Source organism: Oncorhynchus gorbuscha, linkage group LG06 (assembly GCF_021184085.1).
Source record: "Oncorhynchus gorbuscha isolate QuinsamMale2020 ecotype Even-year linkage group LG06, OgorEven_v1.0, whole genome shotgun sequence".
NCBI classification, from domain to species: Eukaryota; Metazoa; Chordata; class Actinopteri; order Salmoniformes; family Salmonidae; genus Oncorhynchus; species Oncorhynchus gorbuscha.
Window position 1 is genome coordinate 7228876 of NC_060178.1, and position 21361 is coordinate 7250236.

General features: G+C 41.6%; 1 protein-coding gene across 1 annotated transcript in view; it reads left to right on the top strand.

Moving 5' to 3' along the window:
* The first annotated feature begins 11555 nt into the window (after positions 1-11555).
* The window catches only part of LOC124037471 (plakophilin-3-like), an 85653-nt gene continuing 75847 nt past the window's right edge, over positions 11556-21361 (top strand). The window contains exon 1 of the mRNA XM_046352208.1: positions 11556-12084. Coding sequence (XP_046208164.1) covers positions 11856-12084 — 229 coding nt within the window. The 5' untranslated portion in view covers positions 11556-11855. The remainder of the gene's footprint in view (positions 12085-21361) is intronic.

The window sequence follows — 21361 nt, forward strand, 5'->3', positions numbered from 1 at the left end:
CTCCCTAGACCTGCTCTGTTACACTTGGTTACATCCTGATCTGATACACTAGGTTACCTCCTGCTCTGTTACACTAGGTTACCTCCTGCTCTGTTACACTAGGTTACCTCCTGCTCTGTTACACTAGGTTACCTCCTGCTCTGTAACACTAGGTTACCTCCTGCTCTGTTACACTAGGTTACCTCCTACTCTGTTACACTAGGTTACCTCCTGCTCCCTAGACCTGCTCTGTTACACTAGGTTACATCCTGCTCTGTTACACTAGGTTACCTCCTGCTCTGATACACTAGGTTACCTCCTGCTCCCTAGACCTGCTCTGTTACACTAGGTTACCTCCTGCTCTGTTACACTAGGTTACCTCCTGCTCTGTTACACTAGGTTACCTTCTGCTCTGTTACACTAGGTTACCTCCTGCTCTGTTACACTAGGTTACATCCTGCTCTGTTACACTAGGTTACCTCCTGCTCTGTTACACTCGGTTACCTCCTGCTCTGTTACACTAGGTTACATCCTGCTCTGTTACACTAGGTTACCTCCTGCTATGTTACACTAGGTTACCTCCTGCTCTGTTACACTATGTTACCTCCTGCTCTGTTACACTAACTAGTTTACATCCTGCTCTGTTACACTAGGTTACCACCTGCTCTATTACACTAGGTTACCTCCTGCTCTGTTACACAAGGTACCTCCTGCTCTGTTACACTAGGTTACCTCCTGATCTGTTACACTAGGTTACCTCCTGCTCTGTTACACTAGGTTACCTCCTGCTCCCTAGACCTGCTCTGTTACACTAGGTTACCTCCTGCTCTGTTACACTAGGTTACCTCCTGCTCCCTAGACCTGCTCTGTTACAATAGGTTACATCCTGCTCTGTTACACTAGGTTACATCCTGCTCTGTTACACTAGGTTACCTCCTGCTCTGTTACACTAGGTTACATCCTGCTCTGTTACACTAGGTTACCTCCTGCTCCCTAGACCTGCTCTGTTACAATAGGTTACATCCTGCTCTGTTACACTAGGTTACCTCCTGCTCTGTTACATTAGGTTACCTCCTGCTCTGTTACACTAGGTTACCTCCTGCTCCCCAGACCTGCTCTGTTACACTAGGTTACATCCTGCTCTGTTACACTAGGTTACATCCTGATCTGTTACACTAGGTTACCTCCTGCTCTGATACACTAGGTTACCTCCTGTTCTGTTACACTAGGTTGACTCCTGCTCTGTTACACTAGGTTACCTCCTGCTCCCTAGACCTGCTCTGTTACACTAGGTTACCTCCTGCTCTGTTACACTGGGTTACCTCATGCTCTGTTACACTCGGTTACCTCCTGCTCTGTTACACTAGGTTACCTCCTGCTCCCTAGACCTGCTCTGTTACACTAGGTTACATCCTGCTCTGTTACACTAGGTTACCTCCTGCTCTGTTACACTCGGTTACCTCCTGCTCTGTTACACTAGGTTACCTCCTACTCTGTTACACTCGATTACCTCCTGCTCTGTTACACTCGGTTACCTCCTGCTCTGTTACACTAGGTTACATCCTGCTCTGTTACACTTGGATACCTCCAGCTCCCTAGACCTGCTCTGTTACACTTGGTTACATCCTGATCTGATACACTAGGTTACCTCCTGCTCTGTTACACTAGGTTACATCCTGCTCTGTTACACTAGGTTACCTCCTGCTCTGTTACACTAGGTTACATCCTGGTCTGTTACACTAGGTTACCTCCTGCTCTATTACACTAGGTTACCTCCTGCTCTATTACACTAGGTTACATCCTGCTCTGTTACACTAGTTTACCTCCTGCTCTGTTACACTAGGTTACATCCTGCTCTGTTACACTAGGTTACCTCCTGCTCTGTTACACTAGGTTACCTCCTGCTCTGTTACACTAGGTTACATCCTGCTCTGTTACACTAGGTTACCTCCTGCTCTGTTACACTAGGTTACCTCCTGCTCTGTTACACTAGGTTACATCCTGCTCTGTTACACTAGGTTACCTCCTGCTCTATTACACTAGGTTACCTCCTGATCTGGTACACTAGGTTACCTCCTGCTCTATTACACTAGGTTACCTCCTGCTCTGTTACACTAGGTTACATCCTGCTCCCTAGACCTGCTCTGTTACACTAGGTTACCTCCTGCTGTGTTACACTAGGTTACCTCATGCTCTGTTACACTCGGTTACCTCCTGCTCTGTTACACTAGGTTACCTCCTGCTCCCTAGACCTGCTCTGTTACACTAGGTTACATCCTGCTCTGTTACACTAGGTTACCTCCTGCTCTGTTACACTCGGTTACCTCCTGCTCTGTTACACTAGGTTACCTCCTACTCTGTTACACTCGGTTACCTCCTGCTCTGTTACACTCGGTTACCTCCTGCTCTGTTACACTAGGTTACCTCCTGCTCTGTTACACTAGGTTACCTCCTGCTCTGTTACACTAGGTTACATCCTGCTCTGTTACACTTGGTTACCTCCTGCTCCCTAGACCTGCTCTGTTACACTTGGTTACATCCTGATCTGATACACTAGGTTACCTCCTGCTCTGTTACACTAGGTTACCTCCTGCTCTGTTACACTAAGTTACCTACTGCTCTGTTACACTAGGTTACCTCCTGCTCTATTACACTAGGTTACCTCCTGATCTGTTACACTAGGTTACCTCCTGCTCTGTTACACTAGGTTACCTCCTGCTCCCTAGACCTGCTCTGTTACACTAGGTTACATCCTGCTCTGTTACACTAGGTTACCTCCTGCTCCCTAGACCTGCTCTGTTACACTAGGTTACCTCCTGCTCTGTTACACTAGGTTACCTCCTGCTCTGTTACACTAGGTTACCTCCTGCTCCCTAGACCTGCTCTGTTACAATATGTTACCTCCTGCTCTGTTACACTAGGTTACCTCCTGCTCTGTTACACTAGGTTACCTCCTGCTCTGTTACACTAGGTTACATCCTGCTCTGTTACACTAGGTTACCTCCTGCTCTGTTACTCTAGGTTACCTCCTGATCTGTTACACTAGGTTACCTCCTGCTCTGTTACACTAGGTTACCTCCTGCTCTGTTACACTAGGTTACATCCTGCTCTGTTACACTAGGTTACCTCCTGCTCTGTTACACTAGGTTACCTCCTGCTCTGTTACACTAGGTTACCTCCTGCTCTGTTACACTAGGTTACCTCCTGCTCCCTAGACCTGCTCTAAACAAAGGAGATCTAATAGGGACCTTGACTTCCTCCCATTTTTTAGGGAATGGTTGATCACTACCCTGCTCTGACACACACTGGACCTTATTACATGTTGATCCACTTGAACACATTGAGATGAGAAGACACTGGACCTAACAATGAGTTATGAGCAGTGACAGACAGACCATTTCTGTCTACTAAAAGCAACGTAATTTCTCTACAGGAAATGATCACACACCTGCAGCACTGTTGCACATTGATCAGACAGCCGGACGGCCTGTTGCTATGCTAAGATAAATACGCCAGGCACAACAGAGGTGTGTGAGTCAGAGCTTTAATCACAGAGTAGGCCTGTACTGCACCACACCTTGTTATGTCACACACGCTCTGATGTCAGACTGCCTACGCTGTGTGATAGGCTCAAATCAATTCAAACTTGGTTTAAAAGTGTATTTGGATCAATATCAGAATATATTACTCAATGAAAAAAAAGTGATTGAAATTGTAGAAACAAAAGTGTAATCACATATGAATAAATAATGATTAGACTATTTTTTGTTATTATTCATATTATTGTTATTATTCATAGCAGTATACTGTAAATATGAATAATGCTATTTTTTTAACGTTATTATAATTATTTCTATTCAGTCTTCAGTTCTATTGGTCCATCCACCTGGAAATACACATTAGGGGAGACTAGGGCATGTTGTAACAGGGGACTTTTACTCTGAAACTCTGTCCAGTTAGACAAAGGTTTGCCCTCTTGATTAGAGGTGAGCTATGTTGGTTTCAACAGTCTAGGTTAAAACAGTTTGAGACGAGGACAACCTTTGTGTTTTTCATACCTAAATGTAGAATGTAGAAATCTTGTTTTTTGTGTGTTTTTTTATAAATATTTGATGAACAAGGAACCACTCAAAAATACACAGTATGATACAATAAGGCTTAAACTTAAGTAATGTTCAGTTTGAATGGCTGTGGCAAGCTACTGTACGTTCTCAGGGTAAAGATATTTGTCATGAAAGTCTGGCCGGGGCTTGTTGTCACACTGTTTTCGGGGCTTGTTGTCACATGTGAAACCTATTGAAGCCTCTGAACCTGCATATCCATTGCATGAAACTGAAGGCTCAAAATGAACTAACATGAAAAATCTCACTTTCTCTTTCTCTTTCCCTCTCTCACACACACACATGCGCGCGCATCCCACCGACAGCACTAAACATCTCTCCGGGAAGAAGAAGGGCGGGGATCTATGTTTCATGATTAACCACTCATGGTGTAATTGTAACAACATACAATAACTCAAGTCCTTTTGTTCACCTGACCTTGAATTCCTCACAATCAAATGCCGACCGTATTATCTCCCAAGTGAATTCTGCTTGGTTATTGTCACAGCCGTGTATATCTCCCCTCAAGCGGATACCACGATGGCCCTCAAGGAACTTCACTGGACTGTATGCAAACTGGAAACAATATATCTTGAGGCTCTATTTATTGTAGCTGGGGATTTTCAAAAAGGAAATTTGAGAACAGGGCTACCTAAATTCTGTAGCACTCGCGCTGGAAAAACACTGGATCACTGCTACTCCAACTTCCGCAATGCATACAAGGCCCTCCCCAGCCATCCTTTCGGCAAATCCGACTACGACTCCATTTTGCTCCTCCCGTCCTATAAACAGAAACTCAAACAGGATGTACCCATGCTAAGGACTATTCAACGCTGGTCTGACCAATCGGAATCCACGCTTCAATATTGTTTTGATCACGCGGACTGGGATATGTTCCGGGTAGCCTCAGAGAACAATACTGACGTATACGCTGATTCGGTGAGTAAGGAAGTGTAGTAGCTGTGACTACTAAAATCTACCCTAACCAGAAACCGTGGAGAGATGGCGGCATTCGTGCAAAACTGAAAGCACGAACCACCGCATTTAACCATGAATATGGCCGGATACAAATAGTGTAGTTATTCCCTCCGCAAGGCAAACAAACAAGAAAAATGTCAGTATAGAGACAAAGTGGGGTCGCAATTCAACGGCTCAGACACGAGACGTATGTGGCAGGGTCTACAGACAATCACATATTACAAAGGGAAAACCAGCCAAGTCACGGACACCAACATCTTGCTTCCAGACAAACTAAACACCTTCTTCCGACAAGAGGAATACCTATGTAAGAATGCTGTTCATTGACTACAGCTCAGAATTCAACACCATGATACTCTCCAAGCTCATCATTAAGCTTGAGGCCCTGGGTCTCAAACCTGCCCTGTGCATTTGGGTCCTGGACTTCCTGACGGGCCGCCCCCAGGTGGTGAAGGTAGGAAACAACATCTCCACTTCGCTGATCCTCAACACGGGTGTGCTCAGCCCCCTAATGTACTCCCTGTTCACTCATGATTGCGTGGCCATGCACACCTCCACCTCAATCATCAAGTTTGCAGACGACACAACAATGAGACAGCCTACAGGGAGGAGGCGAGGGCACTCAGAGTGTGGTGTCAGGAAACAACCTCTCACTCAACGTCAACAAAACAAAGGAGATGATCGTGGACTTCAGAAACAGAGAGGGAGCACCCCCTTGCCCACATCGACGGGACAGCAGTGGAGAAGGTGGAACGTTTACATTCCTCGGTGTACACATCACGGACAAATTGAAAAGGTCCATCCACACAGACAGTGTGGTGAAACCCTCACCAACTTTTACAGATGCACAATTGAGAGAATCCCGTCGGGCTGTATCACCGCCTGGTACGGCTGTATCACCGCCTGGTACGGCAACCGCACCGCCCTCAACGGCAAGGCTGTATCACCGCCTGGTACGGCAACCCCGCCGCCCTCAACGGCAAGGCTGTATCACCGCCTGGTACGGCAACCGCGCCGCCCTCAACGGCAAGGCTGTATCACCGCCTGGTACGGCAACCGCGCCGCCCTCAACGGCAAGGCTGTATCACCGCCTGGTACGGCAACCGCGCCGCCCTCAACGGCAAGGCTGTATCACCGTCTGGTACGGCAACCGCGCCGCCCTCAACGGCAAGGCTGTATCACCGCCTGGTACGGCAACCGCGCCGCCCTCAACGGCAAGGCTGTATCACCGCCTGGTACGGCAACCGCACCGCCCTCAACGCCCTACAGCACCCGATGTCACAGGAAGGCCAAAAATATCATCAAGGACAACAACCACCCGAGCCACTGCATGTTCACACCGCTATCATCCAGAAGGCGAGATCAGTACAGGTGCATCAACGCTGGGACCGAGAGATTGAAAAACAGCTTCTATCTCAAGGCCATCAGGCTGTTAAAGAGCCATCACTAGCACAGAGAGGCTGCTGCCTACATACACACTTGAAATCTGCCCACTTTAATAAATTAATCACTAGTCATTTTAATAATGCCACTTTAATAATGTTTACATGTCTTGCATTACTCATCTCATCTGGAATTTTCCAAGCAGTTTAAAGGCACAGTCAACTTAGTGTATGTAATCTTCTGACCCAATGGAATTGTGATACAGTGAATTTTAAGTGAAATAATCTGTATTTTATACCATCTACTGCATCTTAGCCTATGCCGTTCTGTCATTGCTCATCCATATATTTATATGTATATATTCTTATTCCATTCTTTTACTTAGATGTGTGTGTATTAAGGAGTTATTGGTGTGACGACCCTCCCACTCTGTCTTGACGTGCTTGGTAAACTGTATGACTTTTGAACCCTCACCTTGACGTGCTTGGTAAACTGTATGACTTTTGAACCTCACCTTGACGTGCTTGGTAAGCTGTATGACTTTTGAACCCTCACCTTGACGTGCTTGGTAAGCTGTATGACTTTTGAACCCTCACCTTGACGTGCTTGGTAAACTGTATGACCTTTGAACCCTCACCTTGACGTGCTTGGTAAGCTGTATGACTTTTGAACCCTCACCTTGACGTGCTTGGTAAACTGTATGACCTATTGTGACGACCCTCCCACTCTGTCTGCCGTATTCTCTTTGTTCTTGTGTCCTTATTAGGATGCCGGTGGGCGGAGTTGGGAGGGTCGTCAGCTACATGGGAAACACCTGGGCCAGGTGTCTCCCAGGATAAATAGACCTCTTCCACATTCATGGAGGAGACTCTCTCCATGCAGACACCTGTTGTAGATTGTGTTGTGTATCTTGGTGGCCTTTTGGTTGTTTGCTTTGGCACCTTTCAACACCCTGTATTATCACATTCATGCATGCCAAAACACTCACTTACACTACTGATTACACACACCATTGTATATTTTCCTTAGTTGCTTTAGTTAATAAATATATATTTTGTTACTCCTTATCTCCACATTGTCTTCCTTTGTTACGGGCTTTGAGCCGGTTCGTGACATTGTGGAATTGTTAGATATTGCTGCACTGTTGGGAACTAGAAGCACAAGCATTTCGCTACACTCGCAATAACATCTGCTAACCATTTGTATGTGACCAATACAAGTTGATTTGATTTGACACACACACACACAGACACACACACACCACGCACACAGAGACACACACACAGCTTTTTAAATGATAAATGTTTTGTCAAACAAAATATTTTATTCTAATATGTTGTAATAAAGTAACGTGTTCAGTTCATTTATAAGGACAAAACCTAATAAAGTGTATGTATCTCCAATGAGCAGAGAAATTAGATATACTTGCAATAATCTAGTTATTATTATTTAATTTCAGAATATTCTTACTTCAAATAGTATCAGGCGATAAGCACAATGCTTTCGACACTAACAGCACATGTACCATTGTTACATCAATGGCCCCATACTGTGTGATAACTTGCCCAGCTACGGGGCAAGATGTCACAACTGATCAGAGTGTTACTCTACCAATAATAACTTAAAAAAGGCAATGTGTATCTATTTGGGGGGGCGAACCTGAAAAAAAGAAAAGTCACGTAGAAATGTGTGTTATAGATCTGTCATTCCACTTGAACGCAAGTCTAAGAAGCGGTAGATCAGTTCTATGTGTGCTATGTCTATGCTTCCTGTTCTTGTTCACTTTGGCCTATTTGTTGCCTTTATCTCCTCGACGCCATTTGCACACACTGTACATAGACTTTCTTTTTTTCCCTTCTTCTATTGTGTTATTGTGTTATTGACTGTGTATGTGTATGTGTAACTCTGTGTTGTTGTGGTTTATGTCTCACTGCTTTGCTTTATCTTCGCCAGGTCGCAGTTGTAAATGTGAACTCGTTCTCAACTAGCCTACCTGGTTGAAATAAAGGTGTTCTCAACTAGCTTATCTGGTTGAAATAAAGGTGTTCTCAACTAGCTTACCTGGTTGAAATAAAGGTGTTCTCAACTAGCTTACCTGGTTGAAATAAAGGTGTTCTCAACTAGCTTACCTGGTTGAAATAAAGGTGTTCTCAACTAGCTTACCTGGTTGAAATAAAGGTGTTCTCAACTAGCTTACCTGGTTGAAATAAAGGTGTTCTCAACTAGCTTACCTGGTTGAAATAAAGGTGTTCTCAACTAGCTTACCTGGTTGAAATAAAGGTGTTCTCAACTAGCTTACCTGGTTGAAATAAAGGTGTTCTCAACTAGCTTACCTGGTTGAAATGAAAGCTTACCTGGTTGAAATAAAGGTGTTCTCAACTAGCTTACCTGGTTGAAATAAAGGTGTTCTCAACTAGCTTACCTGGTTGAAATAAAGGTGTTCTCAACTAGCTTACCTGGTTGAAATAAAGGTGGAATAAATGTAAATAAAAGATGGTACAATGATTCTCTGTACTATACTAGCTTATTGTGTCACATAAACTGAAATTAGGCAAACTATTACAGTTTTAGCAACCAGGACATGGTGGCGGAGCAATTTCTGCATAGTGCAACTTTAATTTATGTTATAAAAGATGTAAAAGTAACTTTTTCTAATCAAATCAAATTGTATTTGTCACATGCACTGAATACAACAATAGTAGACATTACAGTGAAATGCTTACTTTAATCTATTCATCAATACCAATGCTGAGAAATCTACAGTGGTTAAGTGCGACAAAATGCCCCGGTCTACATTCAGAGTACCTTTACATGCACAGTAATAATTCGATATGGATTTGATTTTGGTAGTAGATAGATTATGTATATTATGTATATGTTATAGATTATGTATATTATGTATATGTTATAGATTATGTATATTATGTATATGTTATAGATTATGTATATTATGTTATAGATGTTATAGTTATTATGTATATTATTATGTTATATATGTTATAGATTATGTATATTATGTATATGTTATAGATTATGTATATTATGTATATGTTATAGATTATGTATATTATGTATATGTTATAGATTATGTATATTATGTATATGTTATAGATTATGTATATTATGTATATGTTATAGATTATGTATATTATGTATATGTTATAGATTATGTATATTATGTATATGTTATAGATTATGTATATTATGTATATGTTATAGATTATGTATATTATGTATATGTTATAGATTATGTATATTATGTATATGTTATAGATTATGTATATTATGTAAATGTTATAGATTATGTATATTATGTATATGTTATAGATTATGTATATTTGTATATGTTATAGATTATCTTAATTGGTTATAAAGTATGAAATCTTAAGTATAAGTCGAAATTATTACACGGTTTAAAAACACCTGGTTTTCCGAGCAGTTTTTCGAATTATTCGGATATATAAATGCCGACGCTGGGACAATTGTGCTCCACCTTATGGGACTCCCGATCATGACCGGTTGTGATACAGCCCGGAATCGAAACAGGGTCTCTAGTAACTCTAGCACTGAGATGCGGTGCCTTAGACTGCTGCGCGAGTGAAGTTCGTAACAAATTCTTACACACTTTATATGTCCGAAATCAGAATCAAATATGCTTCCCAAAAATAACATCGCAGCAGGGCTTAAGGTGAGCCTGCCGGAACAGGATTCGGCACCTCTCCGATCAAAGTTAATTCGAGTTGCCTCTTTGTTAAATGTCCTGCCCCACGGCCTGATATTCTAAGAGTTGATTCGGGTTGGGTCGGCCAGTGTTTGTGGTTTGCGTAACATTGTAACCTTTGTTGAGACCAATGCGTGGCCATAGCTGTGTGAGTAGCGCGCCTGTATCTCTCACAGAACTAGAATGAGATTCACTTTGTATGAGCTGCCTCCCCTCCCTCGCTCTGCTCTGATAGACATGATCCTACAACTCTCCTATTTTCAGCGTTGCACTTCCTCATTTATTTGTTTATAGAATCATAGACGGGCTGAGGGTTCTGGAAAAGGGATCTGGAATTGAAATATATTTGCCAAAATTAGCTATTGAATAACTGATGTTCAGGAATTAATTAAATGATTCAGAATGTCCTACTACACCATGCAAATGCCCGTCATTTTGTCACAGAGGATCAACAGTTTGTTTAATTGCTGTGGATTGTGCGTAACCCAATAACATGGCATGGCCTACAGTCGGGGACGCGCGGCAAGCCTTTCGCAATATGTCAAATACAATCGGGAGAAAACACCGGTTGGAAACCAAATGGCTACTGCTGAGAAAAAAAGAATGCTAATCTGTCTGCTACCTAAAATATTGAATCAACTTCCAAATATTGTTTAAAATCGCGTCGGCCATCGTCGGTCAGTGAGATGCGCATAATTGGGGTGAATCAGTGAAACTGGAACGCATGTTTAGGACTATAATTTCCTCTTTATATTGTAGCCTACAATGTGTGTCTCCAAACACCTAGCCCTAGGTTATTGATAAATTCAAGGTCGTTTTTATTGATCTCAGATTCTCAGTTTGTCAGTGTCAAAGTAGTCTGTCATTTCGATCATTTGTGCGGCATAAAGAAAAATGAAGTCTCCAGTCGTGTAAAATTATGTAAAATTGCATGAAATGCGTTTATAAAAGAAACATGTTTTCCCTTACCAATCTATTTCCGGACACTAGGCTACTAAAATGTTCCCCGTGTATAAATGCCTCTACTCTATTGCCCTATGCCACTACGCAAATGCGATGATATGCATGCAATGCTTTGTTAGATTTGTTGTTGTTGTTTTGTTGTTGTTGTTGTTGTTGTTGTTGTTGTTGTTGTTCTCATGATGTCCCGTACCTCAGAGCTGCCCAGATCACCCCCCTCTCCCGCTTACTGTTAGTTCCGGCACCTCCCGATTTACCAATGAAGCACATGACCAGTGTGCCAGAAAGTTTCTTTTGATTGGCGATGTTCTGCATTTATCAGAGTGCCATCATGTAGCCTTTTTCAGATGTGTCCATGTAAACATAATGATTAGGGGAATCGTTCTTCTTAGCAAAGCAATAACTACTATATGAATCTAACTATCCACAATAATCGCATTATTGTGAGCATGTAACCGTACTCAATGAGAGAGTTTATTTTCCTGTGCCAGGTAGCCTACTCTCCCTCAGACTCCACCCCGTTGTTATTTCAGCATATACTGTATAGTTCATTACCGAGGGAGCAGTCGTAAGAAAAGTATCTCACACAGGAACGAGCAACTCAACACCGAATACCGACTTTACCGATGACCAAATTCATTATTTCCAGATCAGAAATTGTTTAGACGAGAAACACACATTGCGCTCCCGGTTGGAATCCTTGGAACTTTTAAATTGCCTTCCGAGTTTCGACAATGAGTTTCGGGGCTCAAGATCATGTCTTTCTGTCTGCTTTGCAGCCCAATACCGCCGTCAGTACTTACGCGGTCCCGTCCGAGATCCAACTCGAGGGGAAAGGGGGCAACCTGTCGGATGAGATGACCCGGGCCAAGCGGGTCCAGCAGCAGGTTGCTATGCGGCTCGCCGAGAAAACCTCGACGCTTTCACGAAAGAACGGCTCAGCCACACACTATACCTCCTCAGGTAGGACCTCGCCTCCTATGGCGACATGGTACTCAAATGTACCCTAGACTACCTACTACATTGCTGCGCTCAGAGACAATTTACTGACTTGATTTGATACATAAGCAAACTATTGACAGTGCTCAATCCACCGGTAGCAACTGTCGGTAGAACTGCATTGCAATGTGATACATTTGCCTCATGGCACAACAAACTGCTTAATACTGTTATATAAATATACCTTTCTTTCTTCAAACATGTATACAACATTGTGTAAAATTATCATAAAGTCTACAAATGTTGAATTACCCACAATCCTCTAAAAACAGGCATGCTGCAAGTTATTGCAAGAACTTAAATTATTATTTAAAATACTTAGATTTTGAGCAACATACAGGAGTTTGATTTATTCTTAACTTTTTTTGGTTAAATTAAATGAACAAATCATGTAAACAACTTGCATGAATTCTTACTAATTATATAATTTTTTATTCAATTAATTTTAGTCATTTAGCAGATTATGTTATCCAGAGCAATTTAGAGTAGTGAATGTCTACATTCTCTTACTTATTTTCCCCATACTGGTCCCCCTGGGAATCAAACTCACAAGCACAATGCTCTACCATCTGAGCTATGCTGGACCACTCTAGATTAATTGTTTAGTGTTGTATACAGTGTATAAAAACTACCTGATCCAGTTCTGCCACTCATCTCTCTCTCTCTCTCCCTCTCTTCTCTCTCCCATTCTCCACCTCCCTTTCTCTCCCACCCATTTCTCTATCTCTCTAGCTCTCTCTCTCCACTCCCTTTCTTCTCTACCTTCCTTTCTCTCTCCCTTTCTCTATCTCCAGCTCTCTCTCCCCTCCCTTTCTCTCCCACCCATTTCTCTATCTCTCTAGCTCTCTCTCTCCCCTCCCTTTCTCTCCCACCCATTTCTCTATCTCTCTAGCTCTCTCTCTCCCCTCCCTTTCTCTCCCACCCATTTCTCTATCTCTCTAGCTCTCTCTCTCCCCTCCCTTTCTCTCCCACCCCCTCTATCTCTCTAGCTCTCTCTCTCTCCCCTTCCTTTCTCTCTCCCCCTCCCATCTCCATCTCTCCCTCCCTTTCTCTCCCACCCATTTCTCTATCTCTCTAGCTCTCTCTCTCCCCTCCCTTTCTCTCCCACCCATTTCTCTATCTCTCTAGCTCTCTCTCTCCACTCCCTTTCTTCTCTACCTTCCTTTCTCTCTCCCCCCTATCTCCATCTCTCTCCCCTCCCTTTCTCTCCCACCCCTTTCTCTATCTCTCTAGCTCTCTCTCTCCACTCCCTTTCTTCTCTCCCCCTCTCCCTCTCCCCCCTCTCTTTCTCTCTCAATCTCTCTCCCCTCTCTTTCTCTCTCACCCCTCTCTTTCTCTCTCTTCCCTCTCTCCATCTCTCACCCCTCCCTTTCTCTCTCTCCCCCCTCTCTCCATCTCTCTCCCCTCTCTTTCTCTCTCACCCCTCTCTTTCTCTCTCTCCCCTCTCTCCATCTCTCACACCTCCCTTTCTCTCTCCCTCCCCTCTCTCCACCGGCTACCTCAGTCTTTGTATAAGCCTGTATATAATAAAATAAACTATATTTTTTTGTTTTGGGTTATAGCAGTGTTTTACCATGAAGTTGTTATACTATTGAATCTTTAGCTGACAGACTCAAACAAGCATGGCTTTCATAGATCAGTAAGTTGACAATGTCATGACGCGCGACGCGCACGCTTCAACGGGGCAGACGGTCTGCGTGTTGTTGTTGTGATTCTGAATGGCCAGATAGCTAGCAACAATGACAAGAAGCTGCCATGTGGAGAATCGTAAGTGGCTGGTTTCAGCTCGTTTTATCTGGTCCTTGAAACCATGTCTTGTTTTGATGTTTTGACTGTTCTCACACCTTTGCAACCATGGCAACCATAACATAGCCAGCTAACCATCAACTGCAGCAATGTATTTGAGTGACAACAAGTGCTCATTGTCCAAATGTATGTATGTATTCAATAAACATTTGAGACTAAATATAGTTGACATGTCGTCAACAATCTAAGCCAAACCCATCGTTTTTTCCCACACAAGTCGGTTTTGTTGCTAAACAAACAACCCATCTATAAAATGAACTCACTGCCAGGAGAAAGAGAAAGAGAGAGGAACTGTCACCAAGGACTAGGTTGAAAGAAATAGCTTCAGTGAAACAAGGCCTTGAGTGAGATTGAGATCCAGAAGATTGGGTTACAGGTGTTACTCAGGCTGAGTCTGCTCTAAGATGACCTATGAACTCACAGCTACCCCAAAACAATGAGGACTAGGGTGAAAATAAAGCGCTTCAGTCAGACCTGGTTCAATCAGACTTGGTTCAGTGAGACTTGGTTCAGTCAGACTTGGTTCAGTGAGACTTGGTTCAGTCAGACTTGGTTCAGTGAGACATGGTTCAGTGAGACTTGGTTCAGTGAGATTGAGTTACAGGTCTGTCTTAGTCCGCTTTAGAGAGGAGAGGGTTTAATGTATATGTAGTTCATGAGAGGTGGAGAGACCAGGTTTCTGTGATTCTTGTCTGCCCAGTCTTGTCAGGGAAATTACATATCAATGGTCTTTCTTTCTGTCAACACAAAGCAGGCTGGGTGTCTAAGTGGTCTCGTTATGTAAGCTCTCTGGGACTGGCAAGGATTAGCTAAACTGTGGTACTCCCTGGATTTTAAGTTAAAAGTTTCCTAAAGTCTTCAGAGTTATCCCAGGTGTTACATTATGGTGTTCAGTAGTCAGTGATGGCCCCAGGCTGCTACCAGGAGAGACTGAAAATAATTTTGATGTAGACAAAGAGCATATTTTCATCAGAATCATTAAGCATTGGCTCCTGAGTGGCGCAGCGGTCTAAGGCACTGCATTGTAGTGCAAGAGGTTTTCCCTGCAGTCCCTGGTTTGAATCCAGGCTGTACCACATCTGGCTGTGATTGGGAGTCCCATAGGGCAGTGCACCATTGACCCAACGTTGGCTGGGGTGATGATTATAGTTGATTATTGGCCGGGGTGATGATTATAGTTGATTATTGGCTGGGGTGATGATTATAGTTGATTATTGGCCGGGGTGATGATTATAGTTGATTATTGGCTGGGGTGATGATTATAGTTGATTATTGGCTGGGGTGATGATTATAGTTGATTATTGGCCGGGGTGATGATTATAGTTGATTATTGGCCGGGGTGATGATTATAGTTGATTATTGGCCGGGGTGATGATTATAGTTGATTATTGGCTGGGGTGATGATTATAGTTGATTATTGGCTGGGGTGATGATTATAGTTGATTATTGGCTGGGGTGATGATTATAGTTGATTATTGGCCGGGGTGATGATTATAGTTGATTATTGGCTGAGGAAGGCTGTCATTGTAAATGAGAATTTGTTCTTAACTTGCCTAGTTACATAAAGGTGAAATACATTTGTTTAAAAAAATGTGGACTTGTTCATCCGTTTAGAAAATCCCCCAGAACAAGCAGAATAAAGTCGGTCATTTTCAAGCAAGCACCACTGCTGAGGTTACAGATCTCTGTCAGGACTGTGTTCCCCGATATAATGTAGCCAGTTGATATTACGGTTTAAATCAATTGTTCTTGCTTTTTTATTGACCTTAATATACACCTGAAACCCCACCTCTTTAAGGAATACCTAGGATAGGATAAGTAATCCCTCTCACCCCCCCCCCTTTAAGATTTAGATGCACTATTGTAAAGTGACTGTTCCACTGGATGTCATAAGGTGAATGCACCAATTTGTAAGTCGCTCTGGATAAGATCGTCTGCTAAATGACTTAAATGTTAAATGTTAATACATGTGGCAATTTAGCAACAATGATTTGTTATCTATAATGGTTATGAGAAATGATACATTATTGTGCACTTTTGACAAAGGCCTATAGATGGATGTGCACGTATATATTTTTCCATTGCAGGCCTTAAGTTATAATTTTTAAAATATTTTTTCCGTTTTGAGTACACAATTATTCAACCAAAAAAATATGTGAGTGCTCGAACAGTTTAAAAATGTCAAATGCCCATACGTAATGTTAACTCACTGATCCAAACCTCGCATGAGGTTTATGGTACATTGCCTTCAGAAAGTATTCATCCCCCCCACACACACTGTTGTGTTACAGCCTGAATTTAAAATGGATTTAATTTAGATCTTGTGTCACTGATCTACACACAAATACCCCATAATGTCAAAGTGGAATTATGTTTTCAGAAATGTTTACAAATTAATTAAAAATGAAAAGCTGAAATGTCTTGAGTCAATAAGTATTCAACCCCTTTATTATGACAAGCCTAAATACGTTCAGGAGTCAAATTCCGTTTAACAAGTCGCATAATAAGTTGCATGGATTGACTCTATGTGAAATAATAATAATGTTTAACATTATTTTTAAATGAATACCTCATCTCTGTATGCCAGCAGTGAATTTCAACCACAAAGACCAGGGAGGTTTTCCAATGTCTCGCAAAGAAGGACAGTTATTGATAGATGGGTAAAGATTTTTTTTAAAGCAAACATTGAATGTCCGTTTGAGAATGGTGAAGTTATTAATTACACTTTGGATGGTGCATCAATACACCCAGTCACTACAAAGATACAGGCATCCTTCATAACTCAGTTACCAGAGGAAGGAAACCGCTCAGGGATTTCACCATGAGGCCAATGGTGATTTTAAAACATTTACAGTTTAATGGCTGTGATCGGAGAAAACTGAGGATGGATCAACAACACTGTACGTGCTCTACAATACTAACATGAATAACAGAGTGAAAAGGAGGAAGCCTCTACAGAATAAAAATATTCCAAAACATGCATCCTGTTTGCAATAAGGCACTAATGTAATACTGCAAAACAACATGTCTAAATTAACTTTATGTCCTGAATACAAGGCATTATGTTTGGGGAAAATCCAACACAACACATCACTGAGTACCACTCTACATATTTTTAAGCATGGTGGTGGCTGCATCATGTTATGGGGATGCTTGTCATTGGCAAGAACTAGGGAGTTGTTTTTAGGATAAGAAAAAATGGAATAGAGCTAAGCACAGGCAAAAATCCTGGAGGAAAACCTGGTTTAGTCTGCTTTCCAACAGATACTGGGAGACAAATTCACCTTTCAGCAGGACAATAACCTAAAGCACAAGACCAAATATACACTGGAGTTATTTACCAAGATGACATTGAATGTTCATGGGTGGCCTAGTTACAGTTTTGACTTAAATTGTCTTGAAGATCTATGGCAAGACTTGAAGAATGTAATCAAGAATAATGTGCAAATATTGTACAATCCAGGTGTGCAAAGCTCTTAGATACACAGAAAAACTCACAGCTGTAATTGCTGACAAAGGTGAATCTAACATGTATTGAGGGATGTGAATACTTGTGAAAATGAGATATTTCTGTTTAATTTTCAATACATTTGCAAAAACATGTTTTTTGATTTGGTCATTATGGTGTATTGTGTGTGTAGATGGGTGAGGAAAAAAGTCTACTTAATAAATGTTGAATTCAGGCTGTAACACAACAAATGTTGAATAAGTGGTGTATTCTCTAGGCCAGAGACACATACCTGAGAGGAACAGTACAACATGTCTTCTTCTATCTAGGTCAACTGAGTGCAAACTGAACAAACAAACAGAGTAGCTCTCCCCAATTCATGTTTAAAGCGGGACTACGTTGAAATAGATGAAAGGGTTGCACTTAAACAAATTGCTAACTACACTAACTACAGTGGTAGGCCAGTGCCGTTTAGGATGAGGGAGAAACGATAAAGTTGTTTATGTTTCTATTACAACATATTGGATAACTCTCATTCATCTTCCATTCACCCAGCTCTTATAAGGTAGTCGTTTTTGGAATTGTTAGTTAGATTACTTGTTGGTTATTACTGCATTGTCGGAACTAGAAGCACAAACATTTCGCTACACCTGCATTAACACCTGCTAACTATGTGTATGTGACAAATAAAATTTGATTTGATGTAACAGCGATAGGTTTAGGTTTACTACATGATACTCTAATGTTCCCTTTCCACACATCATGAGGTTGCTACAACCTATTCTATGAATACAAGTTCCATGACGTAGATGCACAGTTCAACATAAATTTGAGTAATCAAGGTGGCTGACAGTGACACATTCAATACCAACTTGCACACTCTTGCCTGAATCTAGCTGATCTAGGGTGTAATCATTAGTCAACCAGTTGCAAACATGAGTTTCTATTGGACAAATCCAGGTACGTTTATCCTCGTTTCGTTCCATTTGCTTCCGTTTAAGAAATGTTTTTCAACAGAATCAGCGGAATGAATACACCCCTGATCACACGTAAACACAGTTCACTTTCATAGCAGCCAGATAGTTGTATAATTCCTTCTCGCATCTACTAACTAGCTGCATTCCCTAGCTAAGTAAGTGAAAGTGAAAGTTTAAAACATTTGAAATATCTCTCTCTCTCTCTTTGTGTTGCTCCTCCTTAATTTTTTATTATTTTTATGTGGTCTTAACTGTTCATCTATTGTCTTTCTCTCTTTGAGTCAACTACTCACCACATGTTATGCACTGCAGTGCAGTGCTAGCTAGCTGTAGCTTATGCTTTCAGTACTAGATTCATTCTCTGATCCTTTGATTGGGTGGACAACATGTCAGTTCATGCTACAATGGCTCTGATAGGTTGGAGGACATTCTCTGGAAGTTGTCATAATTACTGTGTAAGTCTATGAAAGGGGGTGAGAACCATGAGCCTCCTAGGTTTTGTATTGAGGCCAATGTACCCAGAGGAGGACGGAAGCTAGCTGTCCTCCGGCTACACCATGGTGCTACCCTACAGAGTGCTGTTGAGGCTACTGTAGACCTTCAAGGCAAAACAGGTGCGTTTTAATCAATTATTTGGTGACGTGAATATATTAAGTATAATTTTATCTAAAAAGGATAACTTTATTAAATATTTCACCATTTTTATTTTGGTGAAATTCACTGAGGAGGATGGTCCTCCCCTTCCTCTACTGACTAACTACAACTTTGAAGGTTTAATGAAGCCTTCCGGATGCTTTGAAGGTTTAATGAAGCCTTCCGGATGCTTTGAAGGTTTAATGAAGCCTTCCGGATGCTTTGAAGCATGTTTTGCTGTTATAAGGTATTGTATCATAGAGGCTGAATAGCTATCCCAGTTTAGGATCATATTTTAATGCAAGTAGTCTCCTAACCCCACAGCCTTTGTATGAGTAGGCAGTGAAATTAAATGCAGAGTAGCCCAGTAGCCAAGTATCCCAGTAGCCCAGTAGCCTAATTGCCCTATTGGCCCAGTAGCCTTTTGGCCCAGTATCCCAGTAGCCAATTGGCCCAGTAGCCTATTGGCCTAGTAGCCTATTGGCCCAGTATCCCAGTAGCCTATTGGCCCAGTAGGCTATTGGCCAAGTATCACAGTAACCTAGTAGCCTATTAGCCCAGTAGCCTAGTAACCCAGTAGCCTATTGGCCCAGTATCCCAGTAGCCTAGTATCCTAGTAGCCCAGTAGCCTAGTAGCCTATTGGCCCAGTATCCCAGTAGCCTAGTAGCCCAGTAGCCTATTGGCCCAGTATCACAGTAGCCTATTGGCCCAGTAGCCTATTGGCACAGTAGCCTATTTGCCCAGTATCCCAGTAGCCTATATGCCCAGTAGCCTATTGGCCCAGTATCACAGTAGCCTATTGGCCCAGTAGCCTATTGGCACAGTAGCCTATTTGCCCAGTATCCCAGTAGCCTATTGGCCTAGTAGCCTATTGGCACAGTAGCCTATTGGCCCAGTAGCCTATTGGCACAGTAGCCTATTTGCCCAGTATCCCAGTAGCCTATATGCCCAGTAACCCAGTAGCCCAGTAGCCTATTGGCCTAGTAGCCTATTGGCGCAGTAGCCTAAATGAATGAATATTCTATTCCAGTGACAGCTCAGGACCCTGCTGCCTTAATGGAGATATCCAATCACTCAGTCAGTAATAGTCACCTTAAGCAATCTCAACACCGTGTATGGCAATGGGAAGTGCCGTTTATCATTACAATACAATGTTGTTTTCTGTGAGATGGTGCTACGAGTCACTGGCAGGGATTTCAGAACAAATACACTGTACACTTTTCACACTATGAATGCAGTTATGCGTTATGTGCTAGTAGAACAACACACAGACAATACTAGAGCAAGGATAAAACATCCACAGATGACATCTTCCTGAGGGGATTGCACCTTTTATTCAAATTCCGCAGGGAGAAATGTGATGCCTGTAAATAGAGGATACAAATAAATACATACCATAATATTTGTAACATAATTCATAACATTTGATCAATACTACGAAATATGGTGATGTATTGATAACAGTGTTAACGGATGCTTAACAGTATCATTGATTTGGATCAGAACACAATGAAAATTGATTTCTTCAATTCACGTTTGTAAGCCTGTGGGCCTAGACAGCAGCCTGATCTCTGGAAATAGACTCCCAATTTCAGATGTTTGAAAAGGACATGGATATATATCTTCATCCAATGAATCAAATGAATCAAATGATTAAATGAATAAATGAATCAAATGATTAAATGAATCAAATGATTAAATGAATCAAATGATTAAATGAATCAAATGAATCAAATGAATAAATGAATCAAATGATTAAATGAATCAAATGAATCAAATGATTAAATGAATAAATGAATCAAATGATTAAATGAATAAATGAATCAAATGATTAAATGAATCAAATGAATCAAATGATTAAATGAATAAATGAATCAAATGATTAAATGAATCAAATGAATCAAATGAATAAATGAATCAAATGATTAAATGAATCAAATGAATCAAATGATTAAATGAATAAATGAATCAAATGATTAAATGAATCAAATGAATCAAATGATTAAATGAATAAATGAATCAAATGATTAAATGAATCAAATGATTAAATGAATCAAATGATTAAATGTTTGGCCGGCACTGGGTGTGAATTCATGATGCTGTCGGAGTGGGAGCACATTGCTTAGGTCACTGCACCACCACAGTAGCAAGCCATGAGAATACTCAATGATACTTGATGGTAAGAGTGCATTGTATGTCATTATTGTAGTTATTTTGTTTGTTTTAAGCCTAACCCTGGTGGTTAGAGCATTGGACTAGTCACCGCAAAGGTTGCACAATCAAATCCCCGAGCTGACAGGGTAGAAAATCTGTCGTTCTGGCCCTGAACAAGGCAGTTTAACCCACTGTTCCTAGGCCGTCATTGAAAATAAGAAT